The sequence below is a fragment of the Dendropsophus ebraccatus genome, chromosome 9 (genome assembly GCF_027789765.1).
Source record: "Dendropsophus ebraccatus isolate aDenEbr1 chromosome 9, aDenEbr1.pat, whole genome shotgun sequence".
In the NCBI taxonomy this organism is placed as follows: Eukaryota; Metazoa; Chordata; class Amphibia; order Anura; family Hylidae; genus Dendropsophus; species Dendropsophus ebraccatus.
In genome coordinates this window covers 120007796-120025766 of record NC_091462.1, presented here as the reverse complement: position 1 = coordinate 120025766, position 17971 = coordinate 120007796, and the positions used below count along the sequence as shown (strand labels likewise).

The 17971-nt window shown below is 52.3% G+C and overlaps 1 protein-coding gene across 9 annotated transcripts in view; it reads left to right on the top strand.

Annotated features, from left to right (window-relative positions):
• Nucleotides 1–17971, top strand: part of GREP1 (glycine rich extracellular protein 1) — an 86831-nt gene that overhangs the window by 46159 nt on the left and 22701 nt on the right. For 4 of the 9 annotated variants that reach the window (XM_069982409.1, XM_069982408.1, XM_069982411.1 and 1 more), the window contains 11 exons: nucleotides 3360–3401; nucleotides 4085–4126; nucleotides 4203–4346; nucleotides 5994–6020; nucleotides 6206–6244; nucleotides 12954–13001; nucleotides 13250–13276; nucleotides 15154–15201; nucleotides 15317–15343; nucleotides 15522–15554; nucleotides 15636–15677. In XM_069982409.1, coding sequence (XP_069838510.1) covers nucleotides 3360–3401; nucleotides 4085–4126; nucleotides 4203–4346; nucleotides 5994–6020; nucleotides 6206–6244; nucleotides 12954–13001; nucleotides 13250–13276; nucleotides 15154–15201; nucleotides 15317–15343; nucleotides 15522–15554; nucleotides 15636–15677 — 519 coding nt within the window. Of the gene's footprint in view, nucleotides 1–3359; nucleotides 3402–4084; nucleotides 4127–4202; nucleotides 4347–5993; nucleotides 6021–6205; nucleotides 6245–12953; nucleotides 13002–13249; nucleotides 13277–15153; nucleotides 15202–15316; nucleotides 15344–15521; nucleotides 15555–15616; nucleotides 15678–17971 lie in introns of all 9 variants that reach the window. The other 5 variants (XM_069982415.1, XM_069982414.1, XM_069982412.1 and 2 more) reach the window with 3 other exon arrangements.

The window sequence follows — 17971 nt, the reverse complement described above, 5'->3', positions numbered from 1 at the left end:
TCCCTCCTTTTTCCCTATTTCCATTCTTCCTTCCCTCTCTCCTTCCTTCCCTCCCTCCCTATTTTCTTCCCTCCTTCCTTCCTTCCTTCCTTCATTCCCTCCTTCCTTCCTTTCCTCCCTCCTACCTTCCTTCCCTCCCTCCTTCCCTATTTCCACTGTTCCTTTGCTCCTTCCTTCCCTCCCTCTCTCACTTCCTCCCTCCTTTCCTCCCTCCCTCCTTCCTTGCCTCCTTCCTTCCTTCCTTCCCTCCTTCCTTCACTACTTCTTTCCTTCCCTCTCTACTTCCCTCCCTCGTTCCTTTCCTCCTTCCTTCCTTCATTCCCTCACTTCTTCCTTCCCTATTTCCATTTTCCTTCCTTCCCTCCTTTCTTTCTTCCTTCCATCCTTCCTTTCTTCCTTCCATCCTTCCTTTCCTCCTTCATTCCTTCCTTCCCTCCTTCCGTCCTTACATCCTTTATTCCTTCCCTCCTCCCTTCCTTCCCTCCCTCCTCCCTTCCTTCCCTCCCTCCTTCCTTGCTTGCTTCCTTCCCTCCCTACTTTCCTCCTTTCCTCCCTTGTTCCTTCCCTCCTTCCTTCCTTCATTCCCTCCCTACTTCCTTCCCTATTTCCATTTTCCTTCCTTCCTTTCTTCCATCCTTCCTTCCCTCCTTCCTTTCCTCCTTCCCTCCTTCCATCCTTTCTTCCTTCCCTCCCTCCCTCCTTCCTTCCTTCCCTCCTCCTTCCTTCTTTCCTACCTTCCTTCCCTTCCTACTACTCTTCTTCCTTCCCTCCTGTCCTCCTTCCTTCTTTCCCTCCCTCCCTATTTCCTTCCTTCCTTCCTCCCTCCCTTCTTTCCTTCCTCCCTTCCTTCCTTCCCTATTTCCATTCTTCCTTCCTTTCTTCAATCCATCCCTCCTTCCTTCAGTACCTCCTTCCTTCCCTCCATCCCTCTCTCGTTCCTTCCCTCCTTCCTTCCTTCATTCCCTCCCTACTTCCTTCCTTCCTTCCCTCCTTCCTTCCTTTCTTCCCTATTTCCATTCTTCCTTCCTTCCCTCCCTCCTTCATTCCGTCCTTCTCTCCTTCCGTCCCTCCCTATTTCCTTCCCTTCTTCCTTCCTTCCTTCCTTTCTTCCTTCCTTCATTCCCTCCCTCCTTCCTTCCTTTCTTCCCTCCCTCCCTCCCTCCTTCCCTCCCTCCTACCTTCCTTCCTTCCTTCCCTCCTTCCCTATTTCCATTCTTCCTTCCTTCCCTCCTTCCTTCCTCCCTCTCTCCCTTCCTCCCTACTTCCCTCCCTCCTTCCTTCCCTGCCTCCTTTCCTCCTTCCTTCCTTCCCTCCCTCCTTCACTACTTCCTTCCTTCCCTCCTTCATTCCCTCCCTCCTTCCCTCCTCCCTTCCTTCCTTCCCTATTTCTATTTTCTTTCCTTCCCTCCCTACTTCCTTCCCTCCTTCCTTCCTTCCTTCCTTCCTTCCCTCCTTACATCCTTTCTTCCTTCCCTCCCTCCTTCCTTCCCTCCTCCCTTCCTTCCTTGCTTCCTTCCCTCCTCCCTTCCCTCCCTCCTTCTTTCCGTCCTTCCTTCCCTCCTTCCCTCCCTACTACTCTTCTTCCTTCCCTCCCTCCTTCCCTCCTTCCTTTCCTCCCTTACTATTTCCTTCATTTCTTCCTTCCTTCCTTCCTTCCATCCTTCCGTATTTCCACTCTTCCTTCCTTACCTCCTTCCCTCCTTTCTTTCTTCAATGCCTCCCTCCTTCCTTCCCTGCTTCCTTCCTTTCCTTCCCTCCTTCCTTCCCTCCCTATTTCCTTCCCTCCTTCCTTTATTCCCTCCCTCCTTCCTTCCCTCCTTTCTTCCTTCCCTATTTCCATTCTTCCTTCCCTTCCTTCCCTCCCTCTCTCCCTTCCTCCCTCCCTCCTTCCTTGCCTCCCTCCTTTCCTCCTTCCTTGCTTCACTACTTCCTTCCCTCCCTACTTCCCTTCTTTCCTCCCTCGTTCCTTCCTTCGTTCCTTCCTTCATTCCCTCCCTACTTCCCTCCCTCCTTCCCTCCTTCCATTTTCCTTCCTTCCCTCCCTACTTCCTTCCCTCCTTTCTTTCTTCCTTCCTTCCCTCCTTCCTTTCCTCCTTCCTTCCCTCCCTCCTTACATCCTTTCTTCCTTCCCTCCCTCCTTCCCTCCTCCCTTCCTTCCTTCCCTCCTTTCTTTCCTTCCGTCCGTCCTTCCCTCCCTACTACTCTTCTTCCTTCCTTCCCTCCTTCCTTCCCTCCCTTACTATTTCCTTCTTTTCTTCCTTCCTTCCACCCTTCCCTATTTCCATTCTTTCTTCCTTCCCTCCTTCCTTTCTTCAATCCCTCCCTCCTTCCTTCCTTCTTTCCTTCCTTTTTCCCCCCTTCCTTCCTTCCCTCCTTCCCTCTTTCCTTCCCTCCTTCCTTCCCTCCCTCCTTCCTTCCTTCCTTCCTTCCCTCCTTTCTTCTTTGCCTCCCTCCTTCCTTTCTTCCATATTTCCATCCTTCCTTCCCTCCCTTCCTTCCCTGCCTTCCTTACTTCCTCCTTTCCTCCCTCCTTTTCTGCCTTCCTCCTTCCCTCCCTTCTTTCTTCCTTCCATCCTTCCCTCCTTCCTCCCCTCCCTTCCTCCTTCACTCCCTCCTTCCTTTCCTCCTTCCTTCCCTCCCTTCCTCCTTCCTTCAATCCCTCCTTCCTTCCCTCCCTCCTTTCCTCCCTTCTTCCCTCCTTCCTTCCTTCTTTCCTTCCTTCCCTCCCTACTACTCTTCTTCCTTCCCTCCTTTCCTCCTTCCTTCTTTCCCTCCCTCCCTATTTCCTTCCCTCCTTCCTTCTTTCCTTCCTTCCCTATTTCCATTCTTCCTTCCTTCCCTCCCTCCTTCCTTTCTTCAATCCCTCCCTCCTTCCTTTCTTCAATCCCTCCCTCCTTCCTTCCTTTCCTCCCTTCCTTCCCTCCTTCCTTCCTTTACTACTTCCTTCCTTCCCTCCCTACTTCCCTCCCTCCTTCCCTCCTTCCCTCCCTCCCTCCTTTCTTTCTTTCTTTCTTTCTTTCTTTCTTTCTTTCTTTCTTTCTTTCTTTCTTTCTTTCTTTCTTTCTTTCTTTCTTCCTTCCTTCCTTCCCTCCTTCCCTATTTCCATTCTTGCTTCCTTCCCTCCTTCTGTCCCTCCTTCCTTCCTTCCCTCCCTACTTCCCTCCTTCCTTCCCTCCCTCCTTCCTTCCTTCCCTCCCTCCTTCCCTCCTTCCTTCCCTCCCTACTTCCCTCCTTCCCTCTCTCCCTCCTTCCTTCCCTCCATATTTCCCTTCCTTCCCTCCCTTCCTTCCTTCATCCGTCCATTCATGTTCTCCGATCCACCTCAGGATCATCAATAATCCATGTAATTCTCTCTATAGGATACGGAGCCGGGAACTTCCCACAGTACGGAGAACAAGCAGGTTAGCCATGCCTACTCCTCCACTCCCTGCGCACCTCTCTGTGGCCTCCCTCCATGCTGACCTCTCTGTGACCTCCCTCCATGCTGACCTCTCTGTGACCTCCCTCCATGTCCTCTCTGTGGCCTCCTTCCATGCTGACCTCTCTGTGGCCTCCCTCCATGCTGACCTCTCTGTATCCTCCTCTACATGTTGAGGCCTCTTTGGCCTCCCCTCCATGTTAACCTCTTTCTGGCCTCCATTCTAACCTGGGTTTTGTGGTACATTATGGGCCAAGTCCTTCATCCCTCATGTTGGCCATGTCCTTCATCCCTCATGTTGGCCATGTCCTTCATCCCTCATGTTGGCCATGTCCTTCATCCCTCATGTTGGCCACGTCCTTCATCCCTCATGTTGGCCATGTCCTTCATCCCCCATGTTGGCCATGTCCTTCATCCCTCATGTTGGCCATGTCCTTCATCCCTCATGTTGGCCACAGCCTTCATCCCTCATGTTGGCCACGTCCTTCATCCCTCATGTTGGCCATATCCTTCATCCCTCATGTTGGCCATGTCCTTCATCCCTCATGTTGGCCATGTCCTTCATCCTTCATGTTGGCCATGTCCTTCATCTCTCATGTTGGCTATGCTTTATCTGCTGGTCTTGCTCATTATTCTTTCATCTTGTTGATTTGTTTTGGCCATTAGGATATGGAGCCGGGAGCTACCCCCAGTATGGAGGCCAAGCTGGTATTGTCTTCTTCTATCCATGTATATGATGACATTTGTGGAGTTCATTGCTCCTGACTCTTCCTCTCCACTTCAGGCTACCAGAATGGCGCTGGTCTGTATCCCAGTAATGGCGCCGGTCTGTACCCCAGTAATGGCGCCGGTCTGTACCCCAGTAATGGCGCCGGTCTGTACCCCAGTAATGGCGCCGGTCTGTACCAGAGCAACCTACAACAGCAAGGTACCATTATTATCATCCCGTCTGTGGCTCTAGACATAGGGCACCCAACTGTGGTCAGCTCTTATAGATCAGAATGGAAGTCATCACAACACGACCTGCCCCTCCATACAACCTTTAGAATTCAGAGAAAATCAGGAGAAATTCACAAAGTATTATAAAGTTATCCGAAAGACTGCAATCAGATATCAGTAGTGATCAGAAATCGCGTACAATCAGGAATTAGGACTGGGAAAGGTCATGTGTCATGGGATCAGGAATGATCAAGAACAAGATATGACCATGAATAAGGATAGAGAAGAATCAGGGATCACAACGGAATGGGATCAGGAATGGATGGGAGTTCAGAAGGTGTGATCAGGGATAATGGGGTGATTGGATAAGGTATGATGAGGCTTCGGGGGATCAGGTATGATGAGACATCAGGGGATCAGGTATGATGAGGTATCGGGATCAGGTATGATGAGGGATCAGGGGATCAGGTATGATGAGCAATCAAGGGATCAGGTATGATGAGGGATCAAGTATGATGAGGCATCATTGGTTCAGGTATAATGAAGCATCAAGGGATCAGGTATGATGAGGCATCAGGGGAACAGATATGATAAGACATCAGGGGATCCGGTATGATGAGGCATCAGGGGATCAGGTATAATGAGGCATCAGGGGATCAGGTATGATGAGGTATCAGGATCAGGTATGATGAGGCATCAGGGGATCAGGTATGATGAGGCATCAGGGGATCAGGTATGATGAGGCATCAGGGGATCAGGTATGATGAGGCATCAGGGGATCAGGTATGATGAGGCATAGGGGGATCAGGTATGATGAGGGGTCAGGTATGATGAGGCATCAGGGGACCAGGTATGATGAGGCATCAGGGGATCAGGTATGATGAGGCATAGGGGGATCAGGTATGATGAGGCATCAGGGGATCAGGTATGATGAGGCATCAGGGGATCAGGTATGATGAGGCATAGGGGGATCAGGTATGATGAGGCATCAGGGGATCAGGTATGATGAGGCATAGGGAGATCAGGTATGATGAGGGGTCAGGTATGATGAGGCATCAGGGGACCAGGTATGATGAGGCATCAGGGGATCAGGTATGATGAGGCATAGGGGGATCAGGTATGATGAGGCATCAGGGAATCGGATATGATGAGGCAACAGGGGGTCAGGTATGATGAGGGATCAGGTATGATGAGGGGTAAGGTATGAGGGATCAGGGGGTCAGGTATGATGAGGGGTCAGGTATGATGAGGGATCAGGTATGATGAGGGATCAGGGGATCAGGTATGATGAGGGGTCAGGTATGATGAGAGGTCAGGTATGATGAGGGGTCAGGTATGATGAGGGATCAGGTATGATGAGGGGTCAGGTATGATGAGGGGTCAGGTATGATGAGGGGTCAGGTATGATGAGGGGTAAGGTATGATGAGGGATCAGGTATGATGAGGGATCAGGGGATCAGGTATGATGAGGGGTCAGGTATGATGAGGGGTCAGGTATGATGAGGGATCAGGGGATCAGGTATGATGAGGGGTCAGGTATGATGAGGGATCAGGGGATCAGGTATGATGAGGAATCAGGGGAGGAACGCTCCAGTACAGGGAGGAGACAGTAAAGCTGAATTTCTATTTTTTTCAGGTTATGGAGCTAAACCTTCTAAAGCAGGTGAGTTGTGCTCCCACCATACCTGACCCTATGTGACCCGTCCATCCTCCAAGGTCTCTACAAGGGGTCACTACCTGCAGAAAAAAAACTTTCTATTTTGTGTTGTCCTAACCGCGTCCTGTAATAAAAATGACACACGTACAGCTGAGGTAGATGGCTGACCTCGTCTTCTCTCCTCCCTGTAGGTTATGGGGCGGGAGGTTACCCCAATGCTGCTCAAGGAGGTAGGTGTCCTCAGCCTCTTATCCTCCAATTCTTCTTCACCGTCATCTGCCCTGAAAACATAAAGGCTTCACCAGCATCCACCTCCTGATGCTTCTCCTTCCTCATCCCACTGCTTCTCCTTCCTTCTCCTCCTGATGCTTCTCCTTCCTTCTCCTCCTGATGCTTCTCCTTCCTTCTCCTCCTGATGCTTCTCCTTCCTTCTCCTCCTGAGGCTTCTCCTTCCATCTCCTCCTGATGCTTCTCCTTCCTCATCCCACTGCTTCTCCTTCCTTCTCCTCCTGATGCTTCTCCTTCCTTCTCCTCCTGAGGCTTCTCCTTCTTTCTCCTCCTGATGCTTCTCCTTCCTTCTCCTCCTGATGCTTCTCCTTCCTTCTCCTCCTAAGGCTTCTCCTTCTTTCTCCTCCTGATGCTTCTCCTTCCTCATCCCACTGCTTCTCCTTCCTTCTCCTCCTGATGCTTCTCCTTACTTCTCCTCCTGAGGCTTCTCCTTCCTTCTCCTCCTGAGGCTTCTCCTTCCTCATCCCACTGCTTCTCCTTCTTTCTCCTCCTGATGCTTCTCCTTCCTTCTCCTCCTGAGGCTTCTCCTTCCTTCTCCTCCTGATGCTTCTCCTTCCTTCTCCTCCTAATGCTTCTCCTTCCTTCTCCTGATGCTTCTCCTTCCTTCTCCTGATGCTTCTCCTTCCTTCTTCTCCTGATGCTTCTCCCTCCTCATCCCACTGCTTCTCCTTCCTTTTCCTCCTGATGCTTTTCCTCCCTTGTCCTCCTGATGCTTCTCCTTCCTTCTCCTCCGAATGCTTCTCCTCCCTTCTCCTCCTGATGCTTCTCCTTCCTTCTCCTCCGAATGCTTCTCCTTCCTTCTCCTCCTGATGCTTCTCTTTCCTTCTCCTCCTGATGCTTCTCCTTCCTTCTCCTGATGCTTCTCCTTCCTTCTTCTCCTGATGCTTCTCCCTCCTCATCCCACTCCTTCTCCTTCCTTTTCCTCCCTTGTCCTCCTGATGCTTCTCCTTCCTTCTCCTCCGAATGCTTCTCCTCCCTTCTCCTCCTGATGCTTCTCCTTCCTTCTCCTCCGAATGCTTCTCCTCCTGATGCTTCTCCTTACTTATCCTCCTGATGCTTCTCCTTCCTCATCCCACTGCTTCTCCTTCCTTCTCCTCCTGATGCTTCTCCTTCCTTCTCCTCCTGATGCTTCTCCTCCTGATGCTTCTCCTTCCTTCTCCTCCTGATGCTTCTCCTCCCTTCTCCTCCTGATGCTTCTCCTTTCTTCTCCTCCTGATGCTTCTCCTTCCTTCTCCTCCTGATGCTGCTCCTTCCTTCTCCTCCTGATGTTTCTCCTTCATTCTCCTCCGGATGCTTCTCCTCCCTTCTCCTCCTGATGCTTCTCCTTCCTTCTCCTCCTGATGCTTCTCCTTCCTTCTCCTCCTGATGCTTCTCCTTCCATCTTCTCCTGATGCTTCTCCTTCCTTTTCCTCCTGATGCTTCTCCTTCCTCATCTCACTGCTTCTCCTTCCTTCTCCTCCTGATGCTTCTCCTTCCTTCTCCTCCTGATGCTTCTCCTTCCTTCTCCTCCTGATGATTCTCCTTTCTTCTCCTCCTGATGCTTCTCATCCTGATGCTTCTCCTTCCTTCTCCTCCTGATGCTTCTCCTCCCTTCTCCTCCTGATGCTTCTCCTTCCTTCTCCTCCTGATGCTTCTCCTTCCTTCTTCTCCTGATGCTTCTCCCTCCTCATCCCACTCCTTCTCCTTCCTTTTCCTCCCTTGTCCTCCTGATGCTTCTCCTTCCTTCTCCTCCGAATGCTTCTCCTCCCTTCTCCTCCTGATGCTTCTCCTTCCTTCTCCTCCGAATGCTTCTCCTCCTGATGCTTCTCCTTACTTATCCTCCTGATGCTTCTCCTTCCTCATCCCACTGCTTCTCCTTCCTTCTCCTCCTGATGCTTCTCCTTCCTTCTCCTCCTGATGCTTCTCCTCCTGATGCTTCTCCTTCCTTCTCCTCCTGATGCTTCTCCTCCCTTCTCCTCCTGATGCTTCTCCTTTCTTCTCCTCCTGATGCTTCTCCTTCCTTCTCCTCCTGATGCTGCTCCTTCCTTCTCCTCCTGATGTTTCTCCTTCATTCTCCTCCGGATGCTTCTCCTCCCTTCTCCTCCTGATGCTTCTCCTTCCTTCTCCTCCTGATGCTTCTCCTTCCTTCTCCTCCTGATGCTTCTCCTTCCATCTTCTCCTGATGCTTCTCCTTCCTTTTCCTCCTGATGCTTCTCCTTCCTCATCTCACTGCTTCTCCTTCCTTCTCCTCCTGATGCTTCTCCTTCCTTCTCCTCCTGATGCTTCTCCTTCCTTCTCCTCCTGATGATTCTCCTTTCTTCTCCTCCTGATGCTTCTCATCCTGATGCTTCTCCTTCCTTCTCCTCCTGATGCTTCTCCTTCCTTCTCCTCCTGATGCTTCTCCTTCCTTCTTCTCCTGATGCTTCTCCTTCATTCTCCTCCTGATGCTTCTCCTCCCTTCTCCTCCTGATGCTTCTCCTTCCTTCTCCTCCTGATGCTTCTCCTTCCTTCTCCTCCTGATGCTTCTCCTTCCTTCTCCTCCTGATGCTTCTCCTTCCTTCTCCTCCTGATGCTTCTCCTTCCTTTTCCTCCTGATGCTTCTCCTTCCTTCTTCTCCTGATGCTTCTCCTTCCTTCTCCTCCTGATGCTTCTCCTTCCTTCTCCTCCTGATGCTTCTCCTTCCTTTTCCTCCTGATGCTTCTCCTTCCTTCTTCTCCTGATGCTTCTCCTTCCTTCTCCTCCTGATGCTTCTCCTTCCTTCTCCTCCTGATGCTTCTCCTTCCTTCTTCTCCTGATGCTTCTCCTTCATTCTCCTCCTGATGCTTCTCCTCCCTTCTCCTCCTGATGCTTCTCCTTTCTTCTCTTTCTGATGCTCCACCTTCTTTATCCCACTGCTTCTCCTTCCTTCTCCTCCTGATGCTTCTCCTTCCTTCTCCTCCTGATGCTTCTCCTTCCTTCTTCTCCTGATGCTTCTCCTTCCTTCTCCCCCTGATGCTTCTCCTTCCTTCTCCTCCTGATGCTTCTCCTTCCTCATCCTACTGCTTCTCCTTCCTTCTCCTCCTGATGCTTCTCCTTCCTTCTCCTCCTGATGCTTCTACTTCCTTCTCCTCCTGATGCTTCTCCTCCCTTCTCCTCCTGATACTTCTCCTCCCTTCTCCTCCTAAAGCTTCTCCTTCCTTCTCCTCCTGATGCTTCTCCTTCCTTCTCCTCCTGATGCTTCTCCTTCCTTCTCCTCCTGATGCTTCTCCTTCCTTCTCCTCCTGATGCTTTTCCTTCCTTCTCCTCCTGATGCTTCTCCTCCTGATGATTCTTCTTCCTTCTCCTCCTGATGCTTCTCCTCCTGATGCTTCTCCTTTTTTCTCCTCCTGATGCTTCTCCTTCCTTCTCCTCCTGATGTTTCTCCTCCCTTCTCCTCCTGATGCTTCTCCTTCCTTCTTCTCCTGATGTTTCTCCTCCCTTTTCCTCCTGATGCTTCTCCTTCCTTCTTCTCCTGATGCTTCTCCTCCCTTCTCCTCCTGATGCTTCTCCTTTCTTCTCTTCCTGATGCTTCTCCTTCCTTCTCCTCCTGATGCTTCTCCTTCCTTCTTCTCCTGATGCTTCTCCTTCCTTCTTCTCCTGATGCTTCTCCTTCCTTCTTCTCCTGATGCTTTTCCTCCCTTGTCCTCCTGATGCTTCTCCTTCCTTCTCCTCCTGATGCGTCTCCTTTCTTCTCTCCCTGATGCTTTTCCTTCCTTCTCCTCCTGATGCTTCTCCTTTCTTCTCTCCCTGATGCTTCTCCTTCCTTCTCCTTCTGATGCTTCTCCTTTCTTCTCTCCCTGATGCTCCACCTTCCTCATCCTACTGCTTCTCCTTTCTCATTCTCCCCCTGCTGCCTCTTCCTTCTTTTTCTTCTTCCTCCTCCTCCTTCTTCTCCATCCCTCTCCTCATTCTCCTGATGTGTATTCTACCTTATCCTCCTCCTCCTGCTTTCTTCTTCTTCCTCGCCCTCCTCCTGCTTCTTCCTCCTACGGCCTCTTCTTACTTATTCTCCTCCTGATGCTTCACCTTCCTCATCCCACTGCTTCTCCTTCCTTCTCCTCCTGATGCTTCACCTTCCTCATCCCACTGCTTCTCCTTTCTCATTCTCCTCCTGCTGTCTCTTCCTCTTCCTTCAGTTTCTTCTTCCTCCTCCTCTTGCTTCTCCATCCTTCTCCTCTTTCTCCTGATGCATATTCTGCCTTATCCTCCTCCTGCTTTCTCCTTCCTCACCCTCCTCCTGTTTCTTCCTATTCATTCTTCCTCCTCCTGCTTCTCCTTCCTCATCACCCTTTCTCTTTCTCCTGCTGCTTCTTCTTCCTCCTCCTTATTACCCTTCTTCCTTCTCCCGTTTCTTTTCTTTCCTCATGATCCTTCCACCTCCTCCTGCTTGTTCTTCCTCATCACAGTTCATCATCTTTCTGCTGCTTCTCCTTCCTCTTATCATCCTACCTCCTCTTTCTGCTTCTCTTTCCTCATTACCCTTTCTCATCATCCTTCCGCTCCTCCTCCCTCATCATCCTTTCTCCTCCTGCTTTTCCTTCCTCATCACTCTTCCTTCTCCTGCTTCTTCACCCTCATCACTTTTTCTCTTTCTTCTGCATCCTCCTGCTGCTTCTCCTTCCTCATCACCCTTTCTCCTCCTCCTGCTGTTGTTTCTCTCCTCCTCCTCCCTCCTGCTGTTGCTTCTCCTCCTCTTCCTCCTTCTGCATCTCCCTTCTCATCCTCCTGCTGTTTCTTCTTCCTCATCAACCTTCATCCTCCTCCTGATATTTCTACTTCCTCATGATCCTTTCTTCTTCTCCTGCTTCTCTTTCCTCATGATCCTTCCTTCTCCTACTGATGCTTCTCCTTCCTCATCCTCTTTCTGATTCTCCTTCCTGATGACACTCTCTCCTGCTGCTTCCTTTTCCTCCTCCTTACTCATCATCCTTCCTCCTCTTTCTTCTTCTTCTTCCTCCTCCTCCTGCTGCTTCTCCTTCCTTATCACCCTTCCTCCTCCTGCTTCTTCTTCTTCTTCTTCTTCTTCTCCTCCCTTCTGCTTCTTCCCCTACTTCTCCTTCCTCATCATTCTTCCTCATCCTCCTGCTTCTCCTTCCTCATCATCCTTCCTCATCCTCCTGCTTCTCCTTCCTCATCCTCCTGCTTCTCCTTCCTCATCATCCTTCCTCATCCTCCTGCTTCTCCTTCCTCATCATCCTTCCTCATCCTCCTGCTTCTCCTTCCTCATCCTCCTGCTTCTCCTTCCTCATCATCCTTCCTCATCCTCCTGCTTCTCCTTCCTCATCCTCCTGCTTCTCCTTCCTCATTGTCCTTCCTCATCCTCCTGCTTCTCCTTCCTCATCCTCCTGCTTCTCCTTCCTCATCATCCTTCCTCATCCTCCTGCTTCTCCTTCCTCATCATGCTTCCTCATCCTCCTGCTTCTCCTTCCTCATCATCCTTCCTCATCCTCCTGCTTCTCCTTCCTCACCCTCCTGCTTCTCCTTCCTTATCATCCTTCCTCATCCTCCTGCTTCTCCTTCCTCATTGTCCTTCCTCATCCTCCTGCTTCTCCTTCCTCATCATCCTTCCTCATCCTCCTGCTTCTCCTTTCTCATCATCCTTCCTCATCCTCCTGCTTCTCCTTCCTCATCCTCCTGCTTCTCCTTCTTCTGCTTACTCATCATCCTTCCTCATCCTCCTGCTTCTCCTTCCTCATCATGCTTCCTCATCCTCCTGCTTCTCCTTCCTCATCCTCCTGCTTCTCCTTCCTCATCATGCTTCCTCATCCTCTTGCTTCTCCTCATCCTCCTGCTTCTCCTTCCTCATCCTCCTGCTTCTCCTTCCTCATCCTCCTGCTTCTCCTTCCTTTTCATCCTTCCTCATCCTCCTGCTTCTCCTTCCTCATCCTCCTGCTTCTCCTTCCTTATCATCCTTCCTCATCCTCCTGCTTCTCCTTCCTCATTGTCCTTCCTCATCCTCCTGCTTCTCCTTCCTCATCCTCCTGCTTCTCCTTCCTCATCATCCTTCCTCATCCTCCTGCTTCTCCTTCCTCATCCTCCTGCTTCTCCTTCCTCATCATGCTTCCTCATCCTCCTGCTTCTCCTCATCCTCCTGCTTCTCCTTCCTCATCCTCCTGCTTCTCCTTCCTCATCCTCCTGCTTCTCCTTCCTTATCATCCTTCCTCATCCTCCTGCTTCTCCTTCCTCATCCTCCTGCTTCTCCTTACTCATCCTCCTGCTTCTCCTTACTCATCATCCTTCCTCATCCTCCTGCTTCTCCTTCCTCATCATCCTCCTGCTTCTCCTTCCTCATCGTCCTTCCTCATCCACCTGCTTCTCCTTCTCCTGCCTCATCCTCCTGCTTCTCCTGCCTCATCATCCTTCCTCATCCCCCTGTTTCTTCCTCCTTACCACCATCCCTTGTCTTTCTCCTGTTGCTTTTTTTCTCTCACCATATCACTATTGCTCCTGCATCATCATCATCATCATCATCATCATCATCATCCATTCTCATCTTCTTACTACTGATGCTTGTCCTTCAATATCATTCCTCCTCCTGTTTTTCCTTCTTAAACACCTTTCTTCCTCATCCTTCTGTCTCTTGTTTCTTCTTCATCATCATTCTTCCTCCTCCCGCTTTTGCCATTTTATCATGAACTCCTACTCTTCTTTCAGGCTACAGAAATGGATATGGCGGCTATCCCAGCAACTTCCAGCAACAAGGTAAGTTACAACCTGGCCTGTACCATAGGGTTACGGGGGGCATTAAATTCGCCCCCTGCAAACAGGTGATCCATAGCTGGGCTCCTAGGAACAGTCTACATTTGGCTTGTTGTAATACACACCTGTAACCAGTAGGGGTCAGTTTTACTTCTCCTTCCATCTACTGTGCATGATCACACAATGTGCACCCGTCAGGAGGATGCTACAAATAGACTTTACTGACCTAAGCTTGTGGGTTTATCCTACAGGAAAATCCGGAAAACAACTCAAGTCAGGTAAGTGCAGCCCTCCAATAAGAGGGGCGAGAGCGGACGTCATCACTGTCACTGGAGCTGAAGATTAGGGGAAATGGGTTGCTTCACGGAGCAGAAAATTAAAGGGATTGTTCACAAAAACAATTTAACAAATCTCCGGTCTCCCAGCACGTATTAGCTGCTGTATGTAATGCAGGAAGTGGTATATTCTCTCCTGTCTTCCAGCACTTATCAGCTGCTGTATGTCCTGCAGGAAGTGGTGTATTCACTCCAGTCTTCCAGTGCTTATCAGCCGCTGTATGTCCTGTGTCAGACTAATGTATTCTCTCCAGTCTGACACAGTGCTCTTTGCTTACACTTCTGTCCATGTCAGGAACTGTCCAGAGCAGGAGAGGTTTTCTATGGGGATTTGCTGCTGCTCTGGACAGTTCCTGACATGGACAGAGGTGGCAGCAGAGAGCACTGAGATTCTGGTTTGGTAGAGCTACTTGTAGGCTGAGGTTCTGGTTGGGTAAAGGTGCTTGGCGGCTATGGTTCTGGTTAGTTAGAGGTGCTCGGAGGCGGAGGCTCTGGTTAGTTAGAGGTACTCAGAGGCTGAGGGTCTTTAGATGTGGAGGTTCTGGTTGAATAGAGGTGCTCAGAGGCTGAGGTTCTGGTTGGGTGGAGATGCTCAGAGGCTGAGGTTCTGGTTGGGTAGAGGTGCTCGGAGGCGGAGGTTCTGGTTGGGTAGAGGTGCTCGGAGGCGGAGGTTCTGGTTGGGTAGAGGTGCTTGGAGGCTGAGGTTGTGGTTGGATGAAGATGCTTGGAGGCTGAGGTTCTGGTTCGGTAGAGGTGCTCGGATGTGGAGGTTCTGGTTTGGTAGAGGTGCTCGGAGGCGGAGGTTCTGGTTGCGTAGAGGTACTCGGAGGCGGAGGTTCTGGTTGGGTAGAGGTGCTCGGAGGTTCCAGTTGGGTAGAGGTGTTTGGAGGCGGAGGTTCTGGTTGGGTAGAGGTGCTCGGAGGCTGAGGTTCTGGTTGGGTAGAGGTGCTCGGAGGCGGAGATTCTGGTTGGGTAGAGGTGCTCGGAGGCGGAGGTTCTGGTTGGGTAAAAGTGCTCGGAGGCGGAGGTTCTGGCTGGGTAGAGGTGCTTAGAGGCTTAGGTTCTGGTTGGGTAGAGGTGCTCAGAGGGGGAGGTTCTGGTTGGGTAGAGGTGCTCAGAGGGGGAGGTTCTTGTTGAGTTGAGGTGCTCGGAGGCTGAGGTTCTGGTTGGGTAGAGGTGCTCGGAGGAGGAGGAGGTTCTGGTTGGGTAGAGGAACTCGGAGGAGGAGGTTCTGGTTGGGTAGAGGTGCTCAGAGGGGGAGGTTCTGGTTGGGTAAAAGTGCTCGGAGGCGGAGGTTCTGGTTGGGTAGAGGTGCTCGGAGGCGGAGGTTCTGGCTGGGTAGAGGTGCTTAGAGGCTTAGGTTCTGGTTGGGTAGAGGTGCTCGGAGGCTGAGGTTCTGGTTGGGTAGAGGTGCTCAGAGGGGGAGGTTCTTGTTGAGTTGAGGTGCTCGGAGGCGGAGGTTCTGGTTGGGTAGAGGTGCTCGGAGGCGGAGGTTCTGGCTGGGTAGAGGTGCTTAGAGGCTTAGGTTCTGGTTGGCTAGAGGTGCTCGGAGGCTGAGGTTCTGGTTGGGTAGAGGTGCTCAGAGGGGGAGGTTCTTGTTGAGTTGAGGTGCTCGGAGGCGGAGGTTCTGGTTGGGTAGAGGTGCTCGGAGGCGGAGGTTCTGGTTGGGTAGAGGTGCTCGGAGGAGGAGGTTCTGGTTGGGTAGAGGTGCTCGGAGGCTAAGGGTCTTTAAAGGGTAAGGGTCAGATTTATGCTGTGGTTCCTTGGTTTTGGGGTCCTGCTCTGGTCTTCTGCAGATAATCTTCCATATTGTATTGTAGGATATGGGAATGGGGCCGGAATGTTTCCAAGTGCTGCTGGTCTTCAAGGTAAGAAGGGTCGGTGTATGGAGGTGTATGGAGCCCCTACCTCACCTCACACCACAGGGGGCTTCTGACTGGGTGGGGGCTTACACAACCTTTATTCATATTCTTTATATTTCAGGTGGAATTGGGAAACCTTCCAAAGCAGGTATGTTCAGTCCCAGACCAGACTAAGCGGGGGGCCACGGGGGACACCAGGGGCCCCTGTTATTTTGGGGTCTATGACCCATGATGTTGGCAGCTTTGGCTGCATATTCCCAGTAATGATGAAGCCCTCTCCTGTCCCTCATCCTTTACACCGACACACGTCTCCTCTCTCTCTGCAGCTGCCGGATACCCAAGCAGCTTCTTCCCACAAGGTATGATGGGAGTAACGGGAGGGGTGGGGGGGCGCCCACATGGGGTGATGACCTGAAGATAGATGCTCTTCTCTCTTACAGGTCTAGGAGCAAAATCAGCAAAAGCGAGGACCGACAACAGAGGTATATTTACCCCCCCATCACCCCCTAACCCCTGTATCACCCCAAAACCCCTGTATTACCCCTGTATCACCCTCACACCCCCTGTATCACCCTCACACACCCCTATATCACCCTCACACCCCACGTATCACCTTTACACACCCCTATATCACCCTCACACCCCTGTATCACCCTCACACCTCCCGTATCACTTTCACACCCCCTGTATCACCCTCACAGCCCCCGTATCACTTTCACACCCCCTGTATCACCCTCACAGCCCCCTTATCACCCTCACACCGCCCGTATCACCCTCACACCCCCTGTATCACCCTCACAGCCCCCTTATCACCCTCACACCCCCTGTATCACCCTCACACCCCCTGTATCACCCTCACACCGCCCGTATCACCCTCACACCCCCTATATCACCCTCACACCCCCTGTATCACCCTCACACCCCCTATATCACCCTCACACCCCCTGTATCACCCTCACACACCCTGTATCACCCCTGTATCACCCTCACACCTCCCGTATCACCATCACACCGCCTATATCACCCTCACACCGGCCGTATCACCCTCACACCTCCCGTATCACTTTCACACCCCCTGTATCACCCTCACACCCCCTGTATCACCCTCACACCCCCTGTATCACCCTCACACCGCCCGTATCACCCTCACACCTCCCGTATCACTTTCACACCCCCTGTATTACCCTCACCCCCCCTGTATCACCCTCACATCCCCCTATATCACCCTCACACACCCCTGTATCACCCTCACACCCCCCGTATCACCCTCACACCCCCTGTATCACCCTCACACCCCCTGTATCACCCTCACACCCCCTGTATCACCCTCACAGCCCCCTTATCACCCTCACACCCCCTGTATCACCCTCACACCCCCTGTATCACCCTCACACACCCCTGTATCACCCTCACACCCCCGTATCACCCTCACACCCCCCGTATCACCCTCACACCCCCCGTATCACCCTCACACCCCCCTGTATCACCCTCACACACCCCGTATCACCCTCACACCGCCCGTATTACCCTCACACACCCCTGTACCACCCTCACCCCCCCCGTATCACCCTCACACCCCCCGTATCACCCTCACCCCCCCGTATCACCCTCACACCGCCCGTATCACCCTCACACACCCCGTATCACCCTCACACCGCCCGTATTACCCTCACACACCCCTGTACCACCTCACACCTCCCGTATCACCCTCACACCTCCCGTATCACCCTCACATCGCCTATATCACCCTCACACACCCCTGTACCACCTCACACACCCCGTATCACCCTCACACCCCCCGTATCACCCTCACACCGCCCGTATCACCCTCACACACCCCTGTACCACCTCACACCGCCCGTATCACCCTCACACCCCCTATATCACCCTCACACCCCCTGTATCACCCTCACACCCCCCCTGTATCACCCTCACACACCCCTGTATCACCCTCACACACCCCTGTATCACCCTCACACACCCTGTATCACTATCACACCGCCTATATCACCCTCACACCGCCCGTATCACCCTCACACCTCCCGTATCACTTTCACACCCCCTGTATCACCCTCACACCCCCTGTATCACCCTCACATCCCCCTGTATCACCCTCACAGCCCCCTGTATCACCCTCACACCGCCTATATCACCCTCACACACCCCTGTATCACCCTCACACACCCCTGTATCACCCTCACACACCCCTGTATCACCCTCACACCCCCCGTATCACCCTCACACCGCCCGTATTACCCTCACACACCCCTGTACCACCCTCACCCCCCCCGTATCACCCTCACACCCCCCGTATCACCCTCACCCCCCCGTACCACCCTCACCCCCCCCGTATCACCCTCACACCCCCCGTATCACCCTCACCCCCCCGTATCACCCTCACACCCCCCGTATCACCCTCACACCGCCCGTATTACCCTCACACACCCCTGTACCACCCTCACCCCCCCCGTATCACCCTCACCCCCCCGTATCACCCTCACACCGCCCGTATTACCCTCACACACCCCTGTACCACCTCACACCTCCCGTATCACCCTCACATCGCCTATATCACCCTCACACACCCCTGTACCACCTCACACACCCCGTATCACCCTCACACCCCCCGTATTACCCTCAGACCCCCGTATCACCCTCACACCCCCCTGTACCACCTCACACCTCCCGTATCACCCTCACACCGCCCGTATTACCCTCACACCCCCCTGTATCACCTTCACACCCCCCCTTATCACCCTCACACACCCCGTATCAC